At 47.1% G+C, this 24190-nt stretch overlaps 1 protein-coding gene across 1 annotated transcript in view; it reads right to left on the bottom strand.

Moving 5' to 3' along the window:
* Window positions 1-2089: 2089 nt before the first annotated feature.
* LOC144790789 (uncharacterized) overlaps window positions 2090-24190 on the bottom strand; it is a 35422-nt gene continuing 13321 nt past the window's right edge. The window contains exons 2-3 of the mRNA XM_078665478.1: window positions 4323-4731; window positions 2090-4047 (exon numbers count right to left, since the gene is read on the bottom strand). Of these exons, the coding sequence (XP_078521604.1) occupies window positions 3062-4047; window positions 4323-4731 (1395 nt within the window). The 3' untranslated portion in view covers window positions 2090-3061. The remainder of the gene's footprint in view (window positions 4048-4322; window positions 4732-24190) is intronic.

Genomic DNA, 24190 nt, shown 5'->3' with positions numbered 1-24190 from the left:
TAAAAGGCCGGTGTTGAGATGGAGTACTGAAGTGAGGCTCCACTAATGTAGGGCTCAGCTTCCTCCAATCATCTTCCACCATGTGTGCCTTTCTTTCATTGACTGAGTTGCACTGTGCTCTCAGGGTTAACCTCTGGCTGCCTACAGCTGGAGGCTGGGTCCCTTTGGTTGGCTTACTGGAGGGACTGGTCAGGTTTGGGGCCTTGGGGTCACAGGTTTGGCTGTGCCCAACAGTGTCCATTTGGGGGAGGTCCCTAACTAATTGTAAGGGGATCCCTCAGGTATTTTTAAAGTTTTTAACTTGCTAGGGCTGCTAGCTTTGGTGCCCCTAATCTGCTGATGGGGGTGTTTTATTTGACAGGGGGGCCTTTGGGGCTCACTGACCTCCTTGACCTCTGTAGCCCTGGGCTGACTGGGGCAGGGTAGAGAAGGGCAGGTTACCTGCTCCAGACTGGGTCCCACATTGGAAGGGTCCACTGACATCAGGGGTTCTGCCAGGCTAGGCCTGACTACCTCTGGGGCAGTTTCTTCACAAGGGGTAAGATCAGTTCCCTGAGGAGGCTGATCCGTTCCTAATGTCTGGTGGGAGGGAGATTTCTCTTTCTCCTCAATGCTCTCTGTTTGTGTGGAGTGATCCATAGTTTCAGGCTACACAACACATGAATCAGTTTGAGTTTGGGCTGTGGCCATCACAGCCCCACCAACCTTTTCAGGAAGGGACTCAGTTTGGGTATGGGCTGTTACCATAACAGCTCTGCTAACTTGTTCAGGTAAGGAATCTGTTTGAGATGGGGCTCTGACTAGCACAGCCCTACCAACCTTTCCATGGACATTTACCATTTTAGAATGGGTTTCTTGTTCAACCTCAGCCCAGGCTGAGATTTCTATATCATTCCCAAGTAGACAATCTACAGGCAAGTTTGTTGAGACTGCCACTCTCTTTGGGCCTGTGACACTTCCCCAGCTGAGATTTACCACTGCCATGGGATGATTTTTCTGCACTCCATCAATTTTAGTCACCTGATATGTGGCACCAGGTAAAAGTTGCCTTGAGGGGACTAGGGGCCCGATGTAGGTAGGCCGTTACCGATCGGTAACGGCCGAAAATACCGATTTAGGGCCCTTACCGATCGGTATACTGGCATCGAGATGTAGGGCTTAAAAAAAAGTACAAATCGGAGCGAAAACCGAATCGGAATGATTACCGAATGTAAAAGAATCCGATACGTACATACCGAAAATCAGATACAGTACGATTCGGTAACACACCGAATCGGAAGCAAACACCGAATCGGTGCATGTACCGAATCGGTAGTGACACCGAATCGGACATAAGCCGATTCGGTGCATGTACCGATTCGGTAGTGACACCGAATCGGACATAAGCCAATTCGGTGCATGTACCGATTCGGTAGTGACACCGAATCGGACATAAGCCGATTCGGTGCATGTACCGAATCGATATTGACACCGATTCGGACATAAGCCGATTCGGTCCATGTACCGATTCGGTAGAGACACCGAATCGGACAGAAGGCAAATCGGAGAACCTACCAATTCGGTAGAATCACCGATCGGGAAAATCCCCGCTTCGGACAGATGGGGAGATGTAGGGAGGCACAGAAACACCGAATTTGGCTCAAAATCGGTAGAATCCACTCGGCAATTACCATGGATTACGATCAGGTGGTAACCAACTCCAACCCATAAAAACAGCCCCAAAATGCATTGCAACTTGCAGGATGGCAGCTTTTTATGTCATAGCGAGGCGGCTACGGCTACAGCAGCAAGGAGAGAGGGAATGGCAAAGAGAGGAGCAGGTATACAGACAGCGTATCACCCTGGTCATGCTGACAGATGCAGAGATCCTACAGCGGTACAGGCTGGACTCAGAGACCATCACAGACCTCATTAGGGACCTCCAACCCCTGTTGCAGCACCCCACCCCAAGGGCACACGCAATCCCTGTGCAGGTGCAGGTGCTATGCTGCCTACACCTGCTGGCGTCTGGCAGCTATCAAAATGTAGTCGCTGTGGCAGGAGGGGTGACCCAGAGCAGCCTGTCAAGGTTCTTCCACAAGTTCCTTGATGCCATGATCCAGAGGATGGCCCACTACATTTCCTTCCCTGCAACCCAGGCAGAACTGGTACAGACCAAAGCAGACTTCTACCAGATGGCAAGATTCCCCCACATCATTGGCTGCATAGACGGCACACACATTCCGATTTGCCCACCATCTGACACAGAATACATCTACCGCAATCGGAAGTCCACTCACACCATCAACGTACAGGTGATCTGCAATGCGAAATGCACCATCACAGACCTGGTAGCAAAATTTCCGGGTAGTACCCACGACTCCTACATTTTCCAACAGAGCGGCATCTATGCACGGCTGATGGCTGGGGAATTTGGAGAAGGATACCTCCTAGGTGAGACACATCATCAGCCCCCCATAACCAAAAACAGCAAAGTGAAATACATGTATGCATGTAAGTAATTTTACCCCTTTTCCTTCTAGGCGACAGTGCATATGCCCTCCGCTCTTTCATTCTCACCCCCTACCTCAACCCCTCTACACCCAGCCAAAGGAGGTATAACCGTGCCCACAAAAGCACCAGGAATGTTGTGGAAAGGACATTCGGCATCTGGAAAAGCAGGTTTAGATGCCTGCACAAGAGTGGAGGTGCAAGGCAGTACACCCCCATCACCTGTTGCAAAATCATAGCTGTCTGTGCAATGTTACACAACCTTGCGGTGAAGAAGGGCACTGAGGTGGAGTTGAGTGACTACGAGGACCATGATGACGACGAAGCTGTGCCACTAACACAGCCAGCTGGGGTGTGTACGCCAAGTGATGGCAGATATAGACGTGAGGAGATAACAGCAAACTATTTCTGAGTGAGTACAAATGCACAGACAGGTGAATGGTTGTGTTGAATAAGCAATTTTTAATACTGTTGCTACACAGTTACTGCACTGATGTGCAACAAAAAAAAGGTGTAATGTCAATGAAAACAAAAGTCTAGGGTCCAGGTTGCCTCACCCGCCCTTGCTAGGCTATTTCTTTGAGCGCTTTGCAGCCCCACTGTGGTGTCCCTCACCCCCTTCAGAATGACCAGCGGCATCTGCGGAGCGCCTGGTGCTCCTGCGTGGCTCTGACGCAGCGCTGGCCGGGCTGCTGCGGCTGCTGCTGTCCCCAGCATCCCCCAGGTCCAGGGCAGGATTTGCGGCAGTGTTAGAGATGATCAAGGCCTCCATTGCTGTCGTGATGCGGGCCATTCCCCTTGTCAACTCTGCGGTATTTTGTGCTAGACTAGACTCCATGTTGGCACCGCGCTGACAGAGTTGTGCCGTTGCTGCAGCAAGGCGGCTCAAGGAGCGGTTCTGCACCCGGGCATCCCGCCTGCGCACCACCTCTTGCTCCTCCATTCTGCCACATAACTGTGTGATGGCAGTGGTTAGCCTGGCTAAACCTGCTACTGCCTCCTTGTTGGAATCCACAAAGGCCTGAAATCCTTTCACCATTTCCCCCATCTGCAGGTTGTGCTGCAGGAGCTGGCGTTGGCATGCCATGATGGATTTCGCCTGCTGCCTTTGGATCTTCACCATATTGCCTTCGAGGCCCCGGAACACACTGGCCTCCCGTGCTGGGTCTGCAGTGGTGGGAATGGCACGGCGCCGGGTACTGCTGCTGCCCGCCTGCTGCGTGGGCTGGGGTGCCACTGGTGGGGGTGTGGTGCTGGCCGGGGCCTGAGCCCCTGCTCCCAGGACAGGGTGTACTGGAGCCACAGTGGCAGGAGCTGGTGTAGGTGGAAAGAGCTCCCTTGTCGGGGAGTTCTCTGGGGAGAACTGCAAGGAGGGTGTGTTTTGCATTTGTGGGGAGTGAAGTGCATCAAAGTCAATTTCCAGGTCTCCCTCAATATCCAGCCCTATGGTGTTTTCCTCCTCCTCCTCGGCAGCCTGACTCGTGCTCGGCCCTGCGAGTGCAGTGGTAGATGGTGCTGCTGCCTCCTTTGGCAGTGTTTGTCCGCCTGATGGTGCCCCTAGGTACAAAGAAGCATTTGTAAATAGAGTGCCGATGTATTACAGTCAGTACAATTAAAGCATTCCACATGTCCTAGCATCTCCGTAGAATGTGTTCCACTGTTTCATGTCTTGTGATTCTGCACTGCCATATTTTGATACCTACTGCTGACTGGATGTACCATGATGCTTGTCTCTTGTATGTTGGTTACAGTACTGTGCTGGGGTTTGGCTATGCATTGTGTCTAATGGGGAGGTGTCTGGTAGGGTGTGTCCTGATGCGCATGCCTCTTACCTGTAGCTGTAGCTCTGGCTGAGCTGTCCAGGGTCCCAATTCCGGTCACGCTCTCCCTCTCAATGGTGCTGGAGACCAGTTCCTCCAGCTCGGTGAGGGGTGGCGCCGGGTTCCTGCCACCACCAGTGACTCCAGCCTGCTTCTGGATCTCTGCCATCTTCCGTTTGGTCAGGCTGCGGATGTCGTAGAAGCGCTTCTTCAGCTCATCCAGGGACCTGGGGGTGACACCCACAGCGTTGACCTTCTGGCCGATTTCGCTCCAGAGCCTCCTCTTGGTGCTTTCTGGCACATTGAGGGACAGCTTTCCGAATAGCTGCCGGTGCACCCTCACCACCTCCTCAACCAACACCTGCAGCTCGGTGCTGCTGAACTTAGGCTTCCTCTTCTGGCTGGACTTCTGGCTCTCACTCTGGTTTGCCATCTTGCTCTGAACAGTTCACTACCTCCTACTCCCACTGCTGCTAACTGTGACTGCTCAGCTCAGGCTGGCTCTCCAGAAAGTTCTTAATTGGCTGCACCTGCCAGGGTTGCCACTCCCTGTTTGGGAGGGGGAGGGGGAGCCACCTCATTGGCTGAAGCGGCTTTTACCGAATCGGCTATCTCCGATTCGGATATTACCGATTCGGTGAAATCCGAATCGGTATCATCCGAATCGGATACAGCCGATTCGGTTTCTTCAATGCATTCCTATGGGCTTTTTGGCCATGGGTGTGTTTTCATACCTCCGATTCGGTAATTGCCGAATCTGATTTTTCCGACTCGGCTAATTCCGATTCGGTGGTAGCCGATTCGGCTAGTTCCGATTCGGTGGTAGGCGATTCGGTACTTTCCGATTCGGTCCATGCAGATTCGGTACGTACCGATTCACATTACCGATGCCGACCGATTCCCTATTATTTCGCTGTTTGTTTCCTACATCTCGTTTTCCGATTTCAGAATACCGATTCGGCCCGCCTCGGTATTTTGGAATCGGAAATTCCCTTTTACCTACATCGGGCCCTAGATTCTCAGTCACCATAGTGATACTAGCCCCTGTGTCTCTGTAGGCCTCAACTTTTTGACCATTGATGAGGGGCTCCTGTCTGTATTTGCTCAAAGTGTTTGGGCAATCAGTGAAGTTGGCAAACCCCATGCCATTCTCACAGACAAGAGTAGCTATTGTAGGGGACCTGGTTAGGCCAGAATCCACCTGTGTTCCAAAAGTAAACCCAGCCAAATCCTTGGGGGTGCTCCACCACCTGGGGGATTACTACTAATAGTAACTGGTGTTGGAGCTTTACTTGGAGGAATATTTTCTTTGTTGCTATTCTTTGGACAACAGCTATCTGTTTTCCAGTGGCCAGTCTGTTTACAGACATGGCAGCAAGGTTTCTTCTGGATAGAGGAAGTATTTTGGGACCCACGACCATCCTTGGAGTTTTGGGGCCCTTGGGGAGACTTTTCTTTTGGTTTATCCCCACCTTTCTCTTGAGCCTTGGAAGTATCCTTCTTTTGGCCATTACCCTGATTCTTAGGCCTAATCCTGGTTCTGACCCATTTGTCGGCCCTTTTACCCAATTCTTGTGGAGAGGCCAGATCTGAGTCCACCAGGTGCTGGTACAAAAGCTGGTTTTGACAATTACTTAGGATCTGCTCCCTCATAATTAAATTATACAATCCTGTATAGTCATGTACTTTGCTGCCAAGTAGCCAACCCTCCAGAGCCTTAGTAGCACAATCTACAAAATCAGTCCAGTCCTGAATCTGAGCTTTTTGGGTATCTCTGATCAACAACCTGTATTGCTCAGTGGTTAGGCCAAACTTATCAATAAGAGCCCTCTTCAGGACAGTGTAGTTTTTAGCATCCTCAGGTCTAACTGTGAGGAACTTATCTCTCCCTTTCTCAGAAAAGGAGTACCATAAAATTGCTGCCCACTGTTCTTGAGGAACCTGCTGTACCATGCAGGCTCTCTCCAGAGCAGTCATCCATTTGTGGATGTCATCCCCTTCCTTGTAGGGGGCACAATCTTTGTCAGGTTTCTATTATCAAAGGTCCTGTCTTTCTCTTTAGGAATTATGCTGCCACCAGTGGGTATCTCCCCACAAAGCCTTTGTTCCCTTGCTAAAGCAAGTTTAGCTTGGGCCAGGGCTATCTCTTCCCTCTCTATCTGGAGTTTGACAGCTCTCATCCTGGCCTTATGCTCTTTTCTCTGGGGGAAGTCATTCCCCTTTGAGATTCCCTTGAGGCACTAGAAAGGTGAGAGTCCCTGGAAGGAGATCTCTCCCTTCTATTGCCTGGAAGTATTCTGGTATGGAATCTGGGGAGATGCTGGCTCTCTCCATTTCCGTGTAGGTCCAAGGTGGTCTGGCTAAGCCTTCCAATTGGTACCTGGTTATCCCCTTGGTCATGATCTGACTCTTCACCTTCTGATTCTGGGTTCACCTCCTCATCTTCTACCTCTGGGGTGGTGTTCTCAGTCTCTGGGGGATTCACTCCTTCTCCTGAACTACCTGAGGGAACTGCACTAGCTTTCTCAAGATCATCCTTCTCTAGGATGGCTATCAGGACAGGAATGGTAGGGTTGTGATACTTTTTCAGCCTCCTTGCAGTGCACAAGGCACTCAAGTCCCTATGGCTGAGTTTGTCATAGCTGTAGGGTGCCTTGGTCAGGTCACCTTCCACAGGCAGAGCAATGGGTTGCTCACCTGTGCCAGACATGACTCTAGTGAAGTGTAAGTGATGCACTTACCTACACTAAGTGTTTTCCTACTGTACCTTGCTAGAGTGTTGTAGGCAGGGTGTGCTAAGCCCTTTAATCTACAACTACTAAGTTCAGTAGAACTTAAATATGTAAGCTTTGTTTATATGTACCTATGGTACTTAATTTGATCTTTCAATTTGATAAAAATATTGCAATGGTAAAACAACAGCAAGCTCAAATCCGCACCGCTGCACACCAATTTGAGGAGTTGGCCTGATGTATGATGTCTCCAATTCTGGGGGCACCTTGTATCAGTCCAAACAATCCCTTATGGTGGTGGTTGTAAGTCAACCTTAAAAGACAAGCTATCCTAATGGTAGCATGGTCTAAGCAGCCTAAAGGCTTAACTCAAGAGGGCATGTGAAGCCAGCTGTTTTACCATATGCAATCCTGTAACATCAAATGAAAGGACACCACACACGTTATATATTATAAAAATATATGTATTTATTACTAGAATAATCCCCTGTACTCTTTATGAGTATAGAAACACAAGCGTCAAAAGCACAGTATAACATATGAAAGTTGCACAATTATGGATGAGAACGGCGGCCACTCAAACCATATATCAAAAAAGTGGTATAAGTATCACCTTTCGAACTGTGGTAAGTCCTGGGGCCTTGGGAATCGCTGGGACTACACTGGACTAACAGCAGTTAGGACGGGAGTAGCCCGCGGGAATCGGGTGCAGCGCTAAAAGCACACGCATGCACCAATGCAAAGTCAATGGTGCATAAAAGTTATCGAGTTACAGTTTTAGGAGTCTTCCGACTGGAATAGAGTTACCAGACTTTAAACATAGACACTAGAGGTGTAAACCACTACAGGAGCACTGGTGTTAGATCGTTACCTCACCCACAGGAAGCGGGTGCATAGGTGCCAAAGTGTGTCGGGTTTCGTCGTGTAGATCTATGGAGCCTGGAGATGAAGATGCTGCAGGCGGCCAGTAGAGAAGAGTCCGGTTGGATCCAAGGGTGGATCGAAGATGTAGAGTACCTGAAAGCAGAGGGGACAGGGTCTGGGTCACTAGCCAGTGACCAGGAAGGAACCAGGCAATGTCGGGCGCAATCAGGTGCTTGATGGGAAGTTTGTCTCCACTGCCACGTGGACTCTGGGGCGTCGAGGGTGTCCAGGAGTGAATTACGAGCTGTCCCACAAAGGCTTTCGCTGACGGCGGTGTCGGCTTCCAGATCAGAGTTAACAAGCCTTGGCAAGTGCAACCCATGCAGGATTATAAGATCGCTTCTTGTTTGGACCAGCAAGGTCAGATAGATTGCTCCTTTTCAGGGGAGCGAGGGCCAGTCTAGAGCAACCAGACCAATTGTGTAAATTTGAAGGATCGTCGGTATTGGGGCCATTAGCCAACGGGCAAGTGACCGGACCAACACATCAAGCAGAAAAATGAAAAGGGCCCCACGCAGCACTCGGTGAGTGTGGAGGGGAGATCTTCAGTGCAAAAGCTGCTCGTGGCTGGGGCTTCTCAAACCCCAATGCACAGCTTCGGGGGAGCTTCGGGAGCTGCACGGTCAGCACTTTGTAGTTTTTCCAAGATGGCCAGCTCCACGCTTCACGTCGCCTCCACGGGTCTCAGATTCGCTGGGACTGTGGGTCGGGCTGTTAGAAGTTGAGGGGAGCTGGTCTTGTTGATGTCTGTCACTCGAGTTCCAGCGGGAACTGCAACAAAGCAAACTGTTGGGCGCTGGATGGTGCCTGTTTGCACAGGGTGGTCACTCCTTGACCACAAGGGAGATTCTTCAGTCTTCCACGTCGAGTGGGATGTCAAAGGGTCCAGAGTTTCATTTCATAAGTTTCAGTCAGGATAATCTGATGTGCACTAGCACAGCTCCTACCTTTATTCCAAATCAAGGGGCTGGATTACCTGCTAGGTCCCTCCTATGGGTGGGACCCAGGAAGGGGGTGGTTACACACCTTTCCCTTTGTCCAGTTTCGCGCCAGAGCTGGGGCTGGAGTGCCCCAGGACCGGTTGACTGGATTTTGCATGGGACACCTTGTGTGCCCCAGGCGGTGTCTAGTTTCTTTCAACCCTCCATGCTCCAATCCACTATCTCCTGTCTGGGGTGGTGTAACACCTCCCTGTGACAGGAAACTCTTTGTCCAAGCCTCCCCTGCCAGGGTGCAGTAAGCAGCAGGAGGCCAGACTTGTGTCGGGGCAGCAGCATCCCATTTTGTGATGCTGAGGCTCTGGTTAGGGTTAACCGCGTTTAAGTAAAGTAACATGTCTTCTCCCTCTAGAAGGGTGGAATGCTACCCCAGTCACCAGAACTGGCGAGGGGGTAGTATTCCAAAGTGTATGACACCTTACACGACATGTTTTGATAAAGCCACAACAAAGTTAGCAATAACCGCGAGGATTATAATGCACTTAAGAGTATATGGTATGGCAATACCCCGGAACAGCAGTAAGGAAATGGTTCCGAACACTGCAGACAGACTCAGCTCATGCTAGAGCACCATCTCACATAAAACCAAGCACTCTGCCTCCAGGATTGTTAAGGCCTGCCATAGGAGTGACTTATAGGTGCATATGTGTCCAGATATAGGCTTAGACATAGGTATACTATATCTGAGCAAGGGGTGATTACACCACCTTGCCCCAGCTGAGTGATCAGCCAGTTGTGTCTTTTTGGATGGCCAACCAGGGGTTGCAAACGATATACTGCAGCCCCTGGTAGGCCTTGGATTCACCTATGCCCTGGGTACCTATAGTACACTGTACAGGGGCTGATAAGGTGTCCAATACCAATTTAGTTATGCACCTAGGGTACATGGAGTCCATTTTAAAGAGAGAGCAGATAGCCTGGGGCCCTGAATAGCAGGGTCCCAGGCCAACTAAGTTGAAAACCAGCTAAACACAAGGCAAACAAATCTGGGGTGACCATAGTCAGGGATCCACCTTCCTACATAACCCCCCCCCCCCCAACGAAAGGAGATAAGGCTATCCTTGACCAGGTAAGCCTATATTGCCTAAGTGGCCATATAAGGAAGTACCTGCACTAGCATGGTTACCCCCTGTCTCATGGTCCACTAAGCAATGCCTCACTCTAGGGGTATCAGAGGGTCTCCACCATATGGAATCACTACCTGTGGTGTGTTTTGGCAAAGTAAAAGGCTGGTGTTGAGATGGAGTACTGAAGTGAGGCTCCACTGATGTAGGGCTCAGCTTCCTCCAATCATCTTCCACCATGTGTGCCCTTCTTTCCTTGACTGAGTTGCACTGTGCTCTCAGGGTCAACCTCTGGCTGCCTACAGCTGGAGGCTGGGTCCCTTTGGTTGGCTTACTGGAGGGACTGGTCAGGTTTGGGGCCTTGGGGTCCCAGGTTTGGCTGTGCCCAACAGTGTCCATTTGGGGGAGGTCCCTAACTAATTGTAAGGGGGATCCCTCAAGTATTTTTAAAGTTTTTACCTTGCTAGGGATGCTAGCTTTGGTGCCCCTAATCTGCTGATGGGAGTGTTTTATTTGACAGGGGGCCCTTTGGGGCTCACTGACCTCCTTGACCTCCGTAGCCCTGGGCTGACTGGGGCAGGGTAGAGAAGGGCAGGTTACCTGCTCCAGACTGGGTCCCACATTGGAAGGGTCCGCTGACATCAGGGGTTCCGCCAGGCTAGGCCTGACTACCTCTGGGGCAGTTTCTTCACAAGGGGTAAGATCAGTTCCCTGAGGAGGCTGATCCTCTCCTAATGTCTGGTGGGAGGGAGATTTCTCTTCCTCCTCAATGCTCTCTGTTTGTGTGGAGTGATCCATAGTTTCAGGCTTCACAACACATGAATCTGTTTGAGTTTGGGCTGTGGCCATCACAAGTGGTACTACCAACTACTGCATAACATCCTTTTGATGGGACATGGGTCGACCGACTTAAGCAGAACATCTATTCGTCCATGCTCTTATTATCTTTGGCCTTGAAAAAGTCTCATAGAGACGAAACACGTGTCGGCGGTGTGAGCTGTGAAGTTTTGTTATATCTATGGATACACAATAAAATCTTGAAAGAATACAACTTGGTTTTGGATCTTTTGAATTTGGAGTATTACTTCATAATAATGGACACTACATATTGTGGACTGTGAATGAATCTACAAAATGTTGTTGTGCTTTGACAGATCCAGAGTACTTTTCTAGGTTTTCCTAGATCAATTACTATTTGGACAATTATCAGAGAGTGCTGTTGGGCCTGCTCTCATTTTTTCTTACTATGATTGTGTAATCGATCTGGAGCCAGGAGCTAGCATTCCATGCAGCCGCATTTACGAACTAACCGAAGCGGAGACCATCTATCTTCAACAATATCTGGAGAAATTGTTATCCTCTGGCTTCATTCGTCCTTCTTCGCCTCTGTTTTTTATTCCAAAACACGAAGGTGGCTAGAGGGCATGCATCGATTATAGAGCCATAAATAGAGTCACAAAGAAAAATCGATATCCCTTGCCATTGATACCTGTGTTGTTGGATCAGTTGAAAGGATCCACCATTTTTACCAAGTTAGATCTGAGGGGAGCATACCACCTGGTTCGAGTGCGACAGGGGGATGAGTGGAAAACGGCTTTCCGCACCAAATTCGGGTTGTTTGAGTATCAGGTGATGCCCTTCGGTCTCTGCAACGCCCCCGCGCATTCCAATACTTCATGGATGAAGTATTGAGACGATTGCTAGACGTGTCGTGTATCGTCTACATTGAGGGTATTTTGATTCACTCCGCTTCTGTCGAAGACCATGTCCGTCATGTTGATGCGGTACTTGAACGCCTACAACAACATTCCTTGTACGCTAAACTTGAGAAGTGTCTTTTTCACGCTAAGGAAGTAGAATTTTTGGGATATGTCATTGGACGTGGTGGGATATGCATGGATAAGAAGAAGACAGACGCCATCACCCGTTGGGAATCACCCTTCAGTGTCAAGGCCTTACAGATCTTTCTGGGATTCGCCAATTTCTATAGACGCTTCATCAGAGATTTCTCCAAGATCATTCAGCCAATGACACATTTACTACGCAAGGAACGATGCTGCAGAACAGGCATTTCGCATACTAAAGAACTGCTTCTAGTGGAACCCAGCTTTCTAAGATGGCGAGGGAGTTTCCAGCAATGGGCGAGTAGTGAAGGGACGCTCAGACTACAATTAGCCAGACGCACCTCCAACGACAAGGCGCTAGACGCAGCAAGGGCATGGGGCGCGTTGGTAGTAGAACTTCAGTCTACAGCAGAGGCAGGTGAAGGGGATGGGGGGGATGTGCCAGCGAGTCAGGGACTAGCGACTGGGATGGGGAATGCTGGGGAACACACTGGAGACAGGATCAACTAGAACCCCGCAAGCACACGATGGTTACCGCATCTTAGGCTGAGACAAGAGGCGTATCTGGCACAGAGGCATGAAACACACCTGAACATCTAGATGGGGCCACCAAACTCCCGAATTGGACGTAGTTGCACATAACCTCAGAAGAGAGTTAGGTACCTGAGCACGGGGATTTCTGCCATATTAGACCTTTTCTGCCCCGGTCGCAGAAAAGCGGCCGTCGGTCTTTCCGTCCGCTGCGTTCCCCCGCCATACTAATATGGCGGGGGGTCATTTAGGTGAGGATGGTGGGCGGATTGCCCCCGCCAGGCCGGCGTTGGCTACCGCCAGCCTGGCGGGGGCAATCCGCCCGCCATCCTGATGGGGCCCTTAATGTGGTGAAAACGAATAGTGGGGCAATTTGATCAAACTAGTGCATTCTGCTAGGTGTCAAAGGGCTGCCAGTCCCTAGGATGACTAGAGATACTAATGGTGATTCAAAGCGAAGTGACTTGAATAGACCCAGCGCACTGCTGTGAGCAATACTTTTTTCTTACTGTACTAAATTTCAATGTAGAATTTGTCAGCTTCCATGCAATATAACATGAACAAAAATAATCATCTCACAATAATCTTTCAATAGATCATCATTTACTTCTGCTCATGCACAGATTTGCGTATTATTAGATCTGTCAGTCCACTTTGGCAGTAGTTCGTTTGGAAGTCACAGCGTTTACTCAGGTGACAGATCGCCCTTCCAATCGAATAGGTTTACTACACATTTACAGAAATATCCGTGCTGTTTTCAAGCTCTTCTCTCTCTCCCTTCAGAGAGTGGGAGTGTGGTTGCTGGGACTCCGCTGCTTTAAATGCAGTCCATATGGTTCCATTCCTCGATGAAAATGCAGGCATAGACCGCCCCAAATGTTCTAACCCAGGTCTCACAGTCACCAATTTCAGGGGCCAAGTCTTTAGGTAAGCTTATCGTAAGAATCCTGTGTTTTTCACCAGGAGTCGTGTTAGGAAATACTGCTTCCAGCTGGTCAAATTTCTCGGCAAGCCAGAAAGGAAAATCATCCTTATCTTGGGGACGCTTGCCCATTACTTCATTGACCATCACGGGACTGAGCTTCATGCCGCCCTGTCCTGCAGGAAGCACCGCACTACCCGGGGCCCCGCCCAGGAGATTGCGGGTTATATATTGTACCAACAACCTAATAACGCTAACTGAGACTACATGTAGTCTCCTTAGCTCAACAACTATTTAATTGCCGTGTTGAGGATGAGGAGTAAATCCAGCCAAAACAGGCCAATTTGCGCCCGGAATGGACAAAGGACCTAACCTCGGAGCTGCTAAAGTGTGGGGGAGGGCGCCACCAAACCAAACGCGATGCTGCCAAGTATCTATAGGCACTTCCTGTGTTCTATACGGAGTATATTCATTCGGCACAGCAGTTGGAGTGTACGTGTGGAACACACCTGAAGTTCCGTCCACAGCCGGGAATGTCACCCACTAGTAAAATATCTCGTAATTGTAAGCCACCTCTGCACTCACCACCATTATCACCTCCATCCCATCCACGGGAACATTATACTGCAGCAAATGGTTGCGCACCGTAATGCGACTATGCTGCGGAATGTCCACTGCGGCCATAACGACACAGGGAGAGAAATTAGCAAAGTAAACTTTGTAACACAACTGGGTTGTAATTCAAGGAAACCGTTTAAAAAGATTCAAGCTTGAAAAAACCTATTTACAAAAATAGGTAGGTTTTTCCGACACCACCGTTATCCGGAAACGACAGTGAAGGTGTTAACGATTGAAAGACGAACTACTCAAGTGTCATATAGCAGACGCACTCCGCTAGCTACAATCCAAGAGGTTCTAACTGAGAGACTCATCTCCTTTGAAGATTCTACAGTGAGAAAAGAAGGACTATGCAATAAAGCTTTGGAACTCGTTCCTCTTGAGACCCAAATAACAGTTCGTCCTGATACACCTATCTACAATGAAGTAACAAGTGATCAAGAGGTTCCAGCGATTTCAACAAATCCGGATGCAATTCCAACCATTGACAGAACTGCCTCTGGCTATTTCATTAACTCTGATACGTTTTCTGAGGATCCCAGCAAACCTGAAACGACGCCAGCAAAAAGAACTTTCAAAGAACAAGCAACAGACTTTTTTCATCACCTGAAAAAGACTTATCTGGTGTCACCAGGGATTGAACTACAGATTGTTTTGGGAATATTCTTTTTTGTACTTTGGTTAGCTCTGGTAATAACTCTGGGTATGCTCATAAATGGAAGATATATTCAAATGGACACAGTGAGTAAAAAAGTGAACTTACTTCTCCAGCCACACAAATCATCACATCGTGAACAAAGAGACTTGTCAGCAGTGAACATCACAGCCGTTCCTATACCGGATGGTGTAGTTTGGGACAGAACTGAATATGACATTTTTGGTCCGTCGGAGCTTTTGAAGATTCCACACTTATTCAAGATTTCATTAAGTGACTTTATTACCTCTAGTAACTTTTCTGATGATTGGGGCTTCTTCGAGACTGTTAATAATATGATGTCTGGTCTAGAAATGTCAGCAGTATTCACAAATCATGAATATTTAGAGGTTTCATCAGACTATGAACAAATGTATTGTTATAACCATTATGGTCATCATTTCTTGCACAATGTAATGCCTAGAAATGTATATATGTATAACCAATGGAAATAGTGCCCTACACCTCCAAAGGTTAGCTCAAAAATGTTTGCAATGAAATTTCCATATTTTTCAGGGTTCAAATTATCCAATGCTAATTCATTTTATTTTCAAAATGTGAACAAGACAGGAACAAAAAATATGTTAACCAATACAAAACAGTTTTATTCTGCAGCCTTTAGCGCCCAACTGTCTAGACAGGGTTTTGACTTTTGGAAAGACAACATTGAGCCAAAAACTGTCTGGGGTACAAAAGATTGGCAAGTGCAGGGGGTAGAAGCTTTGTTTAGAGCCGGTATCAACCCTGAGCAAATTATGTTTTTGAATGACACTGTCCAACAAAAGTCTTGCCTTGGGTTAGCCAAGATCAAAGACATGAACACACCGACCATACATATACCTACAAGTAATAGCACTACACGGGGAGGTTGACGTACATAATATTTTGCATCACAACAGATCAGATCCAGAATGGAAAAAATAGTTGCTCTGGCCCACAGACACAAACAACTGTCAAGATTGATTCCTGAACAAAACACAGGGTTTCACTATCAATAGGCCAAACCCAAGATATGTTCAAAGACAGCATCCTGGGGTAGTAACAACATACAGTGTAGGAAAACTATGCCTTGATTGGCTACAGAAATCTACACTTGAGGATGTAAAACAACACTTATCTTTACTTAAAGATGGCACAGACCTTAGGGAATTCTTGCTAGGACCAAGAAAACCGCGTCAAAAATGTTTCATATATGCCAGTGTATACGCTGCTTCTAATGAAATATGGAAGCTTACCCAGGCCCTAACTATTTTAAAAGAGTTAAATTTAAGACGGCTATGGACCTAGTTAAAATTTGGCGTAATATTTTGGTTTTTTGTCACACCTCTTTTTATCACCCTAAACTCTTATTGTGGGGGAACCCTGGCCTTCCCGGCATTTTTAATGACGGGGCAACTAACAGTTGGGGTACATGTGGTATAAAAACACTGGGGGACTTATATGGGGCACAGGGTTTTTTGAGCTTTGAGTCACTAAAGGTTTTATATAAGGTCACAGAACTAATGAGGTTCAAATATATACAGATGTTTGATTTTTTTTATTCGGAAAATGAAACTTTTTGAGCTATTGGACTCGAATATTTGGGATTATTTGTATTCTGACATAAATAAATCTTTAATCAGCATTGGATATAAAAGTTTTGGGGTGTATAAGATCGCTGACTGCTCCAGGCTGGTGGTAAAGTGGAGTCAAATGCTGGGGATTATGATTACCCCAAATATGATTTGCCAATCTCTTCGAAACAGCCATAGCTTCACTTCTTCTTCCAGCCTGAGGCTTCAGCAATTTAAAACTACTTGCATGTTGTATCACACCCCTGAAAAGATCTAAAAATGGTCCATAAATGTTTTATATACTGATCGAACTAAATGCCCCAAGTGCGCTCTGGTTGCAGCGGACCTGGAACATATGCTATTTTCGTGTCCTTTGCTATCTGAATTTTGGAAGGCCTTAGATAAAGTAATGAAACAAAAATTGACTCAACCCCCGTCTCTTACGGCACCCCTAATCCTACTGAATATTTGTCAAGTTAATGTACCCCAGCAAACCTTAATCTCAATTATGTTGTCATGTGCCAAGTTAACAATTGCCCGTGCGTGGATCTCTCCCACTCCTCCACACATCATGGAATGGTGGTCTTTTCTTAATGAAATTTATGTGGCTAAACAAAGAGGCACCAATTAGTTAATGAAATTTGAGAAAATTTGGGACTCCTTCTTGTAAGTGAAATCTTGTAAATGTTCTAATTGTTGTTGCTGCCCACAAACTACTAACGCAATAACTACTATTAAGGTTATATGTTTTTTTTTGGATTTATATGTATGAACTTTGTATCAAATTTGACTTTCATTCTGTATTCTTCTTTTTTGAGTTAATTTCCTTTATGTCACAATGTGTATCTTCTGATTCTTGAGCCGCAATAAAAAAAAAGGAAGATTACCCAGGCAGAGACTGCAGAACAAATACGAGAAATTGATCGTATTAATTTAGAGAAATCTCTCTCTGTAGTATACAATGGGTTCACGACTGTGTCGTCCAGGATATATTCATTGGACAGCATTGTGTCTTCTGCCATAGACATCATGGAACAAGGACTTTGTCATGCTGCAACATGGTCGGTCTCAGCTACGTTCTATCATGCTTTTAGGCTGGACGCTACAAAACTTGCGTGCAGGCTATGTGCCTTGGCATTTGATCAACACTACGTCACTGTTTTCAGAATTCAATCTCAATGATAAACAGTCATGCAATAAGGTCCCCGGAATCGTTGGGCGCCATGTAGCGCCTTTGATGTGGTTTGCGATCTCATACTTGCTAATGTCAAGGGAGATGCAGTGAACTTTCAGGTAGCCAATGCTTTGCAGGCGCTCCCCGATGCCGAGTCCACTTGGCCTACTACTTAGTATCGGCCACATAGTGTGGTTTGATCAGGTCGATGAACACAAATCTTTTCTCCTTTTTACCAGCAAGGGGTGGCAGTAAAACTGTTCTTGATCCGTGGATTGCTGGGACAGGTACTGGTTGTCTGTAAGAAGGCCCAAATTCCTTCTTGTCCTTGATCTTTTCTCTGAAAAGATCACCAAGCTTTGGGATCCAGACAGGCCTTGCTGGGATGGTTGTTTTTTCCCCAGTGGTGGTTGGCTTCAGGAACACGTTGCTTTGTTTCGATCTTAGTTCATTTAAGTCCTGTAAAACAGCCAAACGATCTTTGATATAAAATTTCTTATTTTCCACCACTGTTCCATGAAAATCAAGATCCAGAACCAACATTCTTGTCCAAAATAGGACCTCATATTGAGTGACACCCCCTAGAGAACTTCTTGGCCATTTGTTTAGACTACGTTGGACCCCATAAAGATGTTTGACCCACCCATTACATAAACCTAATGCCCTAACTGTTATAGACTGCTTTATGTGCCGGTTTTTTCTTTCCACAACAGAATTTCCCTCAGGATGGAATGGAGAAGAGTACCGCAATTCAACCCCCAAACTGGCCTTGGCTTCTTTGTAAGCTCGAGAGCTAAACACAGGGCCCTGGTCAGAGTGTAGTGTGCCTATTGCGTATGTGCCGATAAAGATGCAAATCTTTTATAACAGTTCAAGCATCAGCCGAGCGCTGAGGCCACACCCATATGGACATTGAACACGACCATGATATATTTATAGTTACCATCCCTTTGTAAGGCACTGCAGTGGTCCAGGTAAACACACGCTAATGGTTTATCTGAAATTAACTGGAGCGTCTGGGCAGGAGGTTTCACAGAAGAGACTTTCATCTTTTGGCATATTTCACAGTCCAGGACATAGTTTCTGGTCTGTTTCCTAATGCCGGGCCACCAGTTTCATTGCTCTAATAACAACACTGTGGCGGAAACACCTGCATGAGCAGAGGTGAGCCCTTCATGTGCTGCTAGGATTAGTTCTAATCTATGTTCCATGTTTGGTATTACCCTAGCCCCCACTCCAGGGATTCGAGCAACCGGAACATTGTTCGTATCAATTATATGAGTATTTGAGTGGAAACTTTTTAGGTAACGCTGCACCGCTGCCTTTGCTTGAAGCATTGACAGCCAGTATTATTTCACTGTCCATTTTCGTTTTTGAACGAGTTATTGCAGCTAAGGAAGCCGTTTGCTCAGCCCCCTTTGCGGCTTCATCAGCCAATGAATTCCCTTCAACGTGAACGCCATCACGTTGATGACTCAGCGTGTGTATCACAAGAGTGTTTTGTAGTCCGTTTCGCAACTGAACTACTTGTTCCCAAAGCGTTTTGTGTTTGATTATCCCACCTTTTGCATTGTTGACACCATTTTGAAGCCAATTCTGTAAATATTCATTGTAAGATTGAACACAGTAAAAAGAATCGCACACTATGAGTGTGGGGAATTCGCGATCCGTATTTTCAAGTGCCATTTTGAATGCTTGCAGTTCAGCTCGCTGAGCTGTACAATCTCCTAGAGATTGCTTTTTTGTGACCATAGGTCTAAATTTGCCATCGCGCATACAACCTTTATTGATCACGCATGCAGCGCTATAAGCTTGTTTACCATCCGTAGCGGGTTGTGCTGATCAGTCAGTATAAATTATACATTCATACTGGTCTAGAGGTAGAATTTCAGTAGGCAGAGGACATTCGTGTTTGTATTGCAGGAATGCTTGTGTTTTCAAATAAGGATCAAAAACATATTCAACATCAGTTGCAGCAAGAGAATTAACCCATTGTATCCATCTTGGATGTAAAGCTTTTGCATTCGGAATGCTAGCTTTTGTAACTGCCTCTAAGGCTGGTACAGGAGTTACGACCATAATGCGTTTCCCCTGTGCTTGGGCTCTTTCTTCTGCTACAGCGGTTTGAACTGCTTCAGATTTTTTTCTGTCAATGTAAATTTCATTTCTGCTTGTGTATACAAATGTGGTTTCTATGCAATTGGAACTTTCTTACCTTCATTAAAAGTTAAGTAGGTGAATCCGCAATGACCCGGAATGATTCGGAACACTAAGTTGCATACGTTTACGCGTGTTTGTGAATGATTTGTTGCTAGCATGTCTGTTTGTAGCGATCGCACAATTTCTATGTGTTCTTTTGTCCAATGTGTCATATAAAATCAGGTTTGATTAATTCGTAGAGAGGTTTAACCCTTTCTGTGTAGTTTAGAGTGTAAGTTCTTCTGAAATTCAGGAAACCTAGAATCGACTAAGTATTTCAGCGTTTTTGGTAACCCTGGGCGTAGTTCGCGAAGTAGCGATATCCGTAGCTACGCAAAGTGCACTTCGCACTATGCGAGCTACGCGTCGTGCTACGCAATCTGCGTAGAGTGCTTTTTTGGCATGATTGCACAGTGCCGGATGCTTGTCCGCACTGTGCAATCATTGAAAACGGCATCTTGCACAGTGCGAGCTGTCGTTTTCTGCCGCTCAAGAAGATTTTTACCCGAGCGGCAGCTTGCTCAACGCGGACTGGTAGTTTCCTCACGACTCTCACCTATCTCTCCATGTTCAGGCCAATAACCTTAATGCCTGCCTGGCCACAGGCAGAGATAACCTTGCCCCACTCAGGAATGTGAATCAGAAAAGACCCCATGACGCACAATGCTGGTTCACCAACAACCTGAAAGAAATTAAATTGTCCCTGCGCCAAGCAGAGCGAAAGTGGAGACAGAACTACTGCCCTATACTGAAATCCTCCTTCGTAACGGCTCTGCATCAATACAAAGCTGCCATCCTGAAAGCAAAATCCGAATATTTTTCGCTAAAAGTTCTTAGTTCTGATAATAAAGCGAAAGAAATATTCTCTATTGTGGACGAGCTTGTCAAACCTGACAGAATCATCACCAAACCAGCCCCGTCCCAACAGCTCTGCGACTCCCTTAACACTTATTGTTTCGATAAAATTGCCACGATCAAAGCTAGTATCCCCAAGACTACACCCCCCCGGTACCCGCTGAGATATATCACAACCCATCCTCATTTGACTTATTTTCACCCATCACACAAGATATCTTTTTCTCCCTCTTCAATAAAGTTTGTTCTGGTTTCCCCACAGACAGCTGCCCCCCCCACATTGCTCGAGAAATCTTCAGTCATCTCCCTGAAATCCCATTGTCTCTTCTTAATAACTCCCTGTCGTCAGGCATTGTCCCAAACTGTTTAAAAATGGCAGAAGTGCGACCCATTTTGAAAAAACCAGGTGCAGACCCCTCTGTGCCCAGCAATTTTCGGCCCATCTCACTCCTACCATTCTTGGGAAAGATCCTGGAGGCTTACGTCACAAGTTGCCTTAGTACATTCGTGGAAAACACACACTACCTGGACCCCCACCAGGCAGGTTTTAGACCTGAGCACTCCATAGAATCCATCTTACTAGCCGTCCACGATGAGCTAAGACAAGGCGTGGACCATAACATCTCGCAGGCACTTGTCCTCCTGGATTTGCCGGCTGTTTACGACACCATCGACCATAAACTTTTGGTCGAACGTGTCGAAAGCGCCGGCATCCAGGGTATCCCCCTAAAATGGATATCTTCCTTCCTCTGCAATCGCCACCATGGCTGTCCGCCTATCCGACCTTACGTCGGAAAAAAAAGAACTCACTTGTGGGGTCCCCCAGGGCTCCTCACTTTCCCCGCTCCTTTTTAACCTTTACATCCGTCCACTAATATCAGACCTACGGAAGAGGGACGTAGCCATCTTCAACTATGCCGATGATATTCAGCTCATCTTCACCATTGACCCCTCTCCCCCTGCAATTGAATCTTTCCAGTCCACCTTAACTTTCATTCGTTCATGGATGAACACAAGTCAACTCAAACTAAACCCAGATAAGACTGAGCTAGTTCTCACCAGGCCCACATCCAACCCCTGGAACCCTAACTTCTGGCCACCCACTCTGGGCCCCCCACCTACCCCTGCCGGAGCAGTCAAAAAAGCCTTGGAGTCTTCATTAGTAGCGATCTCACCCTTAAGACTCAAGTCAATTCTGCAGTCTCTTCCTGCTTCTTTTTAGAGACATCTGGGTGATAAGGCGCTCTACAAATCCTATTACAATTACAATTACAATTACTTGCGCAGGATTAAAAAAATTAGTAAATTCCTCTCCTTTGAGGCCCTGGTTCAGGTCACCTTGGCCCTAGTAAAGTCACGAATTGACTATTCCAATTCCCTATACGCCAGGATCCCGGCTTATCAGCTACAGAGGCTTCAGCTGGTGCAGAACTAGGCGGCCAGACTTGTTCACGGTCTACCCAAGTCGCATCGAGCTAAACCTCTCCTCAGTGGCCTCCATTGGCTCCCCGTGGCGCAATGCTGCCTTTTCAAGATCGGCTGCTTAACCCACAGAGCTCTCTTTTCCCACAGACCAGTCTTAATCGCTAACAGAATCGAGCGCTACATCCCCCGCCGGACCCTCCGCTCCGCCAACGCGAATCTGTTGACTCCCCTCGCCTTCAAGCGGAAGAAACTCGGGGGGCTGAGATTTGCGTCCATTGCTCCCCAGTTCTGGAATTCCCTGCCACCTACGTTGCGCCAAATGGAGTCTTACCCCATGTTCAGGAAATCTCTCAAAACTTGGCTGTTCTCCCAGGCCTATGACCAATAACCCGCACCCCCCCCCTCTGTTCACGCTCCCTTACCCCAGCGCCAAGAAACCGTTGGTGAACAAGCGCTATATAAATCCTTTTTATCATATCATTATCATCGCGAGCGGTCGCGAGCATAGGCGACCACTCGTAATGAGAAACCTGACCTCCACACGTTGAGAATCTCGCCGGGAGGTTTATTTTCCACGCTCGCGATTGCCAACTTGATGTTGCTGATCCCGAACGAGGAAAAAGTCTCGCCGGGGTATCATTTTGCTCGCTCGCGGTCGCCAACTTGATGTTGAAGACCGCGAGCAAGCAAAAAATGACCACTACGCGTGATCGCACTGTGCTACGTGCAATTCGGGTAGTGCGAAGTAGCGCAAACTTCGCAAACTACTCGAGTATAGCGTAGTTGTCCGCCCAGGGTTAGTTTTTGGAGGTTGAAGCAGAGCACACTTTTCTAAAAAGTTGGCTGCCAGGCTTTTGCCTTCACTTGAAAGTATGTTTAGATGGGCAATTCTTGATTTTTTTAATTGAATTTATACCCTTCAGAGGCAAAGCCCAGTATAATGGTGTTCACCCTGTTCAAGTGCCTGTTCAGGTCATCGTCTGTCAGATAGATATCATCGACATATGACAATGCCTCGTCATCTTAAGTTTCTAGTAACTCTGTTACTCTTGCTGAGAATAACCCCGGACTATTCTTGAATCCTTGAGGGAGATGACAGATGTGACACTGGGTCCCTATTATTGAGAAAGCGGTCAAATACCTACTTTCAGGTGCAATGTTTTGACAAAAGAAACCGTTTGAAATGTCTAATGTGGTTTTATATTTTTTACGCACAATGTTATTCATTAATGCTGTACTGTGTGCATTTTCCACTGCAAATGTTTTACAACAAGAATTTAGGTGTCTGTAATCCAAAACTAGACGATATGTATTGTCTGGTTTGGAACCAGGAAACAAAGGATTGTTCATTGATGGGGTGCAAGTTTCAATCACCCCTTGATATTCAAGTTGATCTAAGATCTCCCTGACCTGTTTTTTTAGCTTCTTGCTTAATTGGATACTGCCTATGTGCCGTTGGTTGATTTTTTAAGTGGATTGTGTGGTGAGGTGAGTCCTCATCCCATCCTACATGATTTTTGTATAATGCTGGGGCTTGGGCGACTGCCCATTTCCTGGCATAAGTATATTTTATATGTATTGGAACATGGTTGGAAAAGGCTGGCATAATGATGTCTTCTCCATGTGGGCACTCCCTGATAAATTCTGGTGGCCAGTCCTGTTCTGTTAGAGGTATATCACAACCCTTTGAAAGTCTCTCCCAAAAGAGTGCTTTCACTTTTCTTGGTATGTGTCCCTCCTTCCGGAGTGTTATTTCACATAACCTATGTGGAGAACTAACTCTGGTGTCTGCAGTTTCAACTTGAATGTCTTCATTCAGGTCCACTATCTCCAGAAGTCCCTTCAGGTTCTGGCGAGCTATTGATACTTCTGCTGTGCTGTCCAACATTGTCTGAGCCCATTCTCCGTTCTTGAGCTGTGTTCTCAGAACCCCGGCATGTCAGATCTTTAGACCTGCTACTTTCTTCTTGGAGAATTGAGGTTTTGTTTTGTTTGTCTGAATGTGTTGATCGTCTTTGGACTTCACGCATTCTTCTTTTTGATCTGACCGCCCTCTTCTTTCTGTGACAATATCTGAAAGGTACGATAGGAACGTGTATCAGTATGTTATGTTATGTTACGTGAATTTGTACTGCGCACAGCTGCCCCAGCCAAGGGGCGTCCCGGCGCATGTCAAGGTAACACGCAACAACCACAGGAAACACAACAGCTAAAAGTAGGAAAATAAGATTTAAAACAGGAAAGTTTTTATCGCCTTGCGGAAAGAAAGAAGGTCTTCCAACAGCCGAATCTCCACCGGGAGAGAATTCCAGAGTTCGGCCGCTTTGACCCGGAAGGAACGACCACC

This window comes from Lissotriton helveticus, chromosome 11 (assembly GCF_964261635.1).
Source record: "Lissotriton helveticus chromosome 11, aLisHel1.1, whole genome shotgun sequence".
NCBI lineage: Eukaryota > Metazoa > Chordata > Amphibia > Caudata > Salamandridae > Lissotriton > Lissotriton helveticus.
Note: the sequence above shows the minus strand (reverse complement) of the source record. Positions and strands in the feature narration are given on the sequence as shown.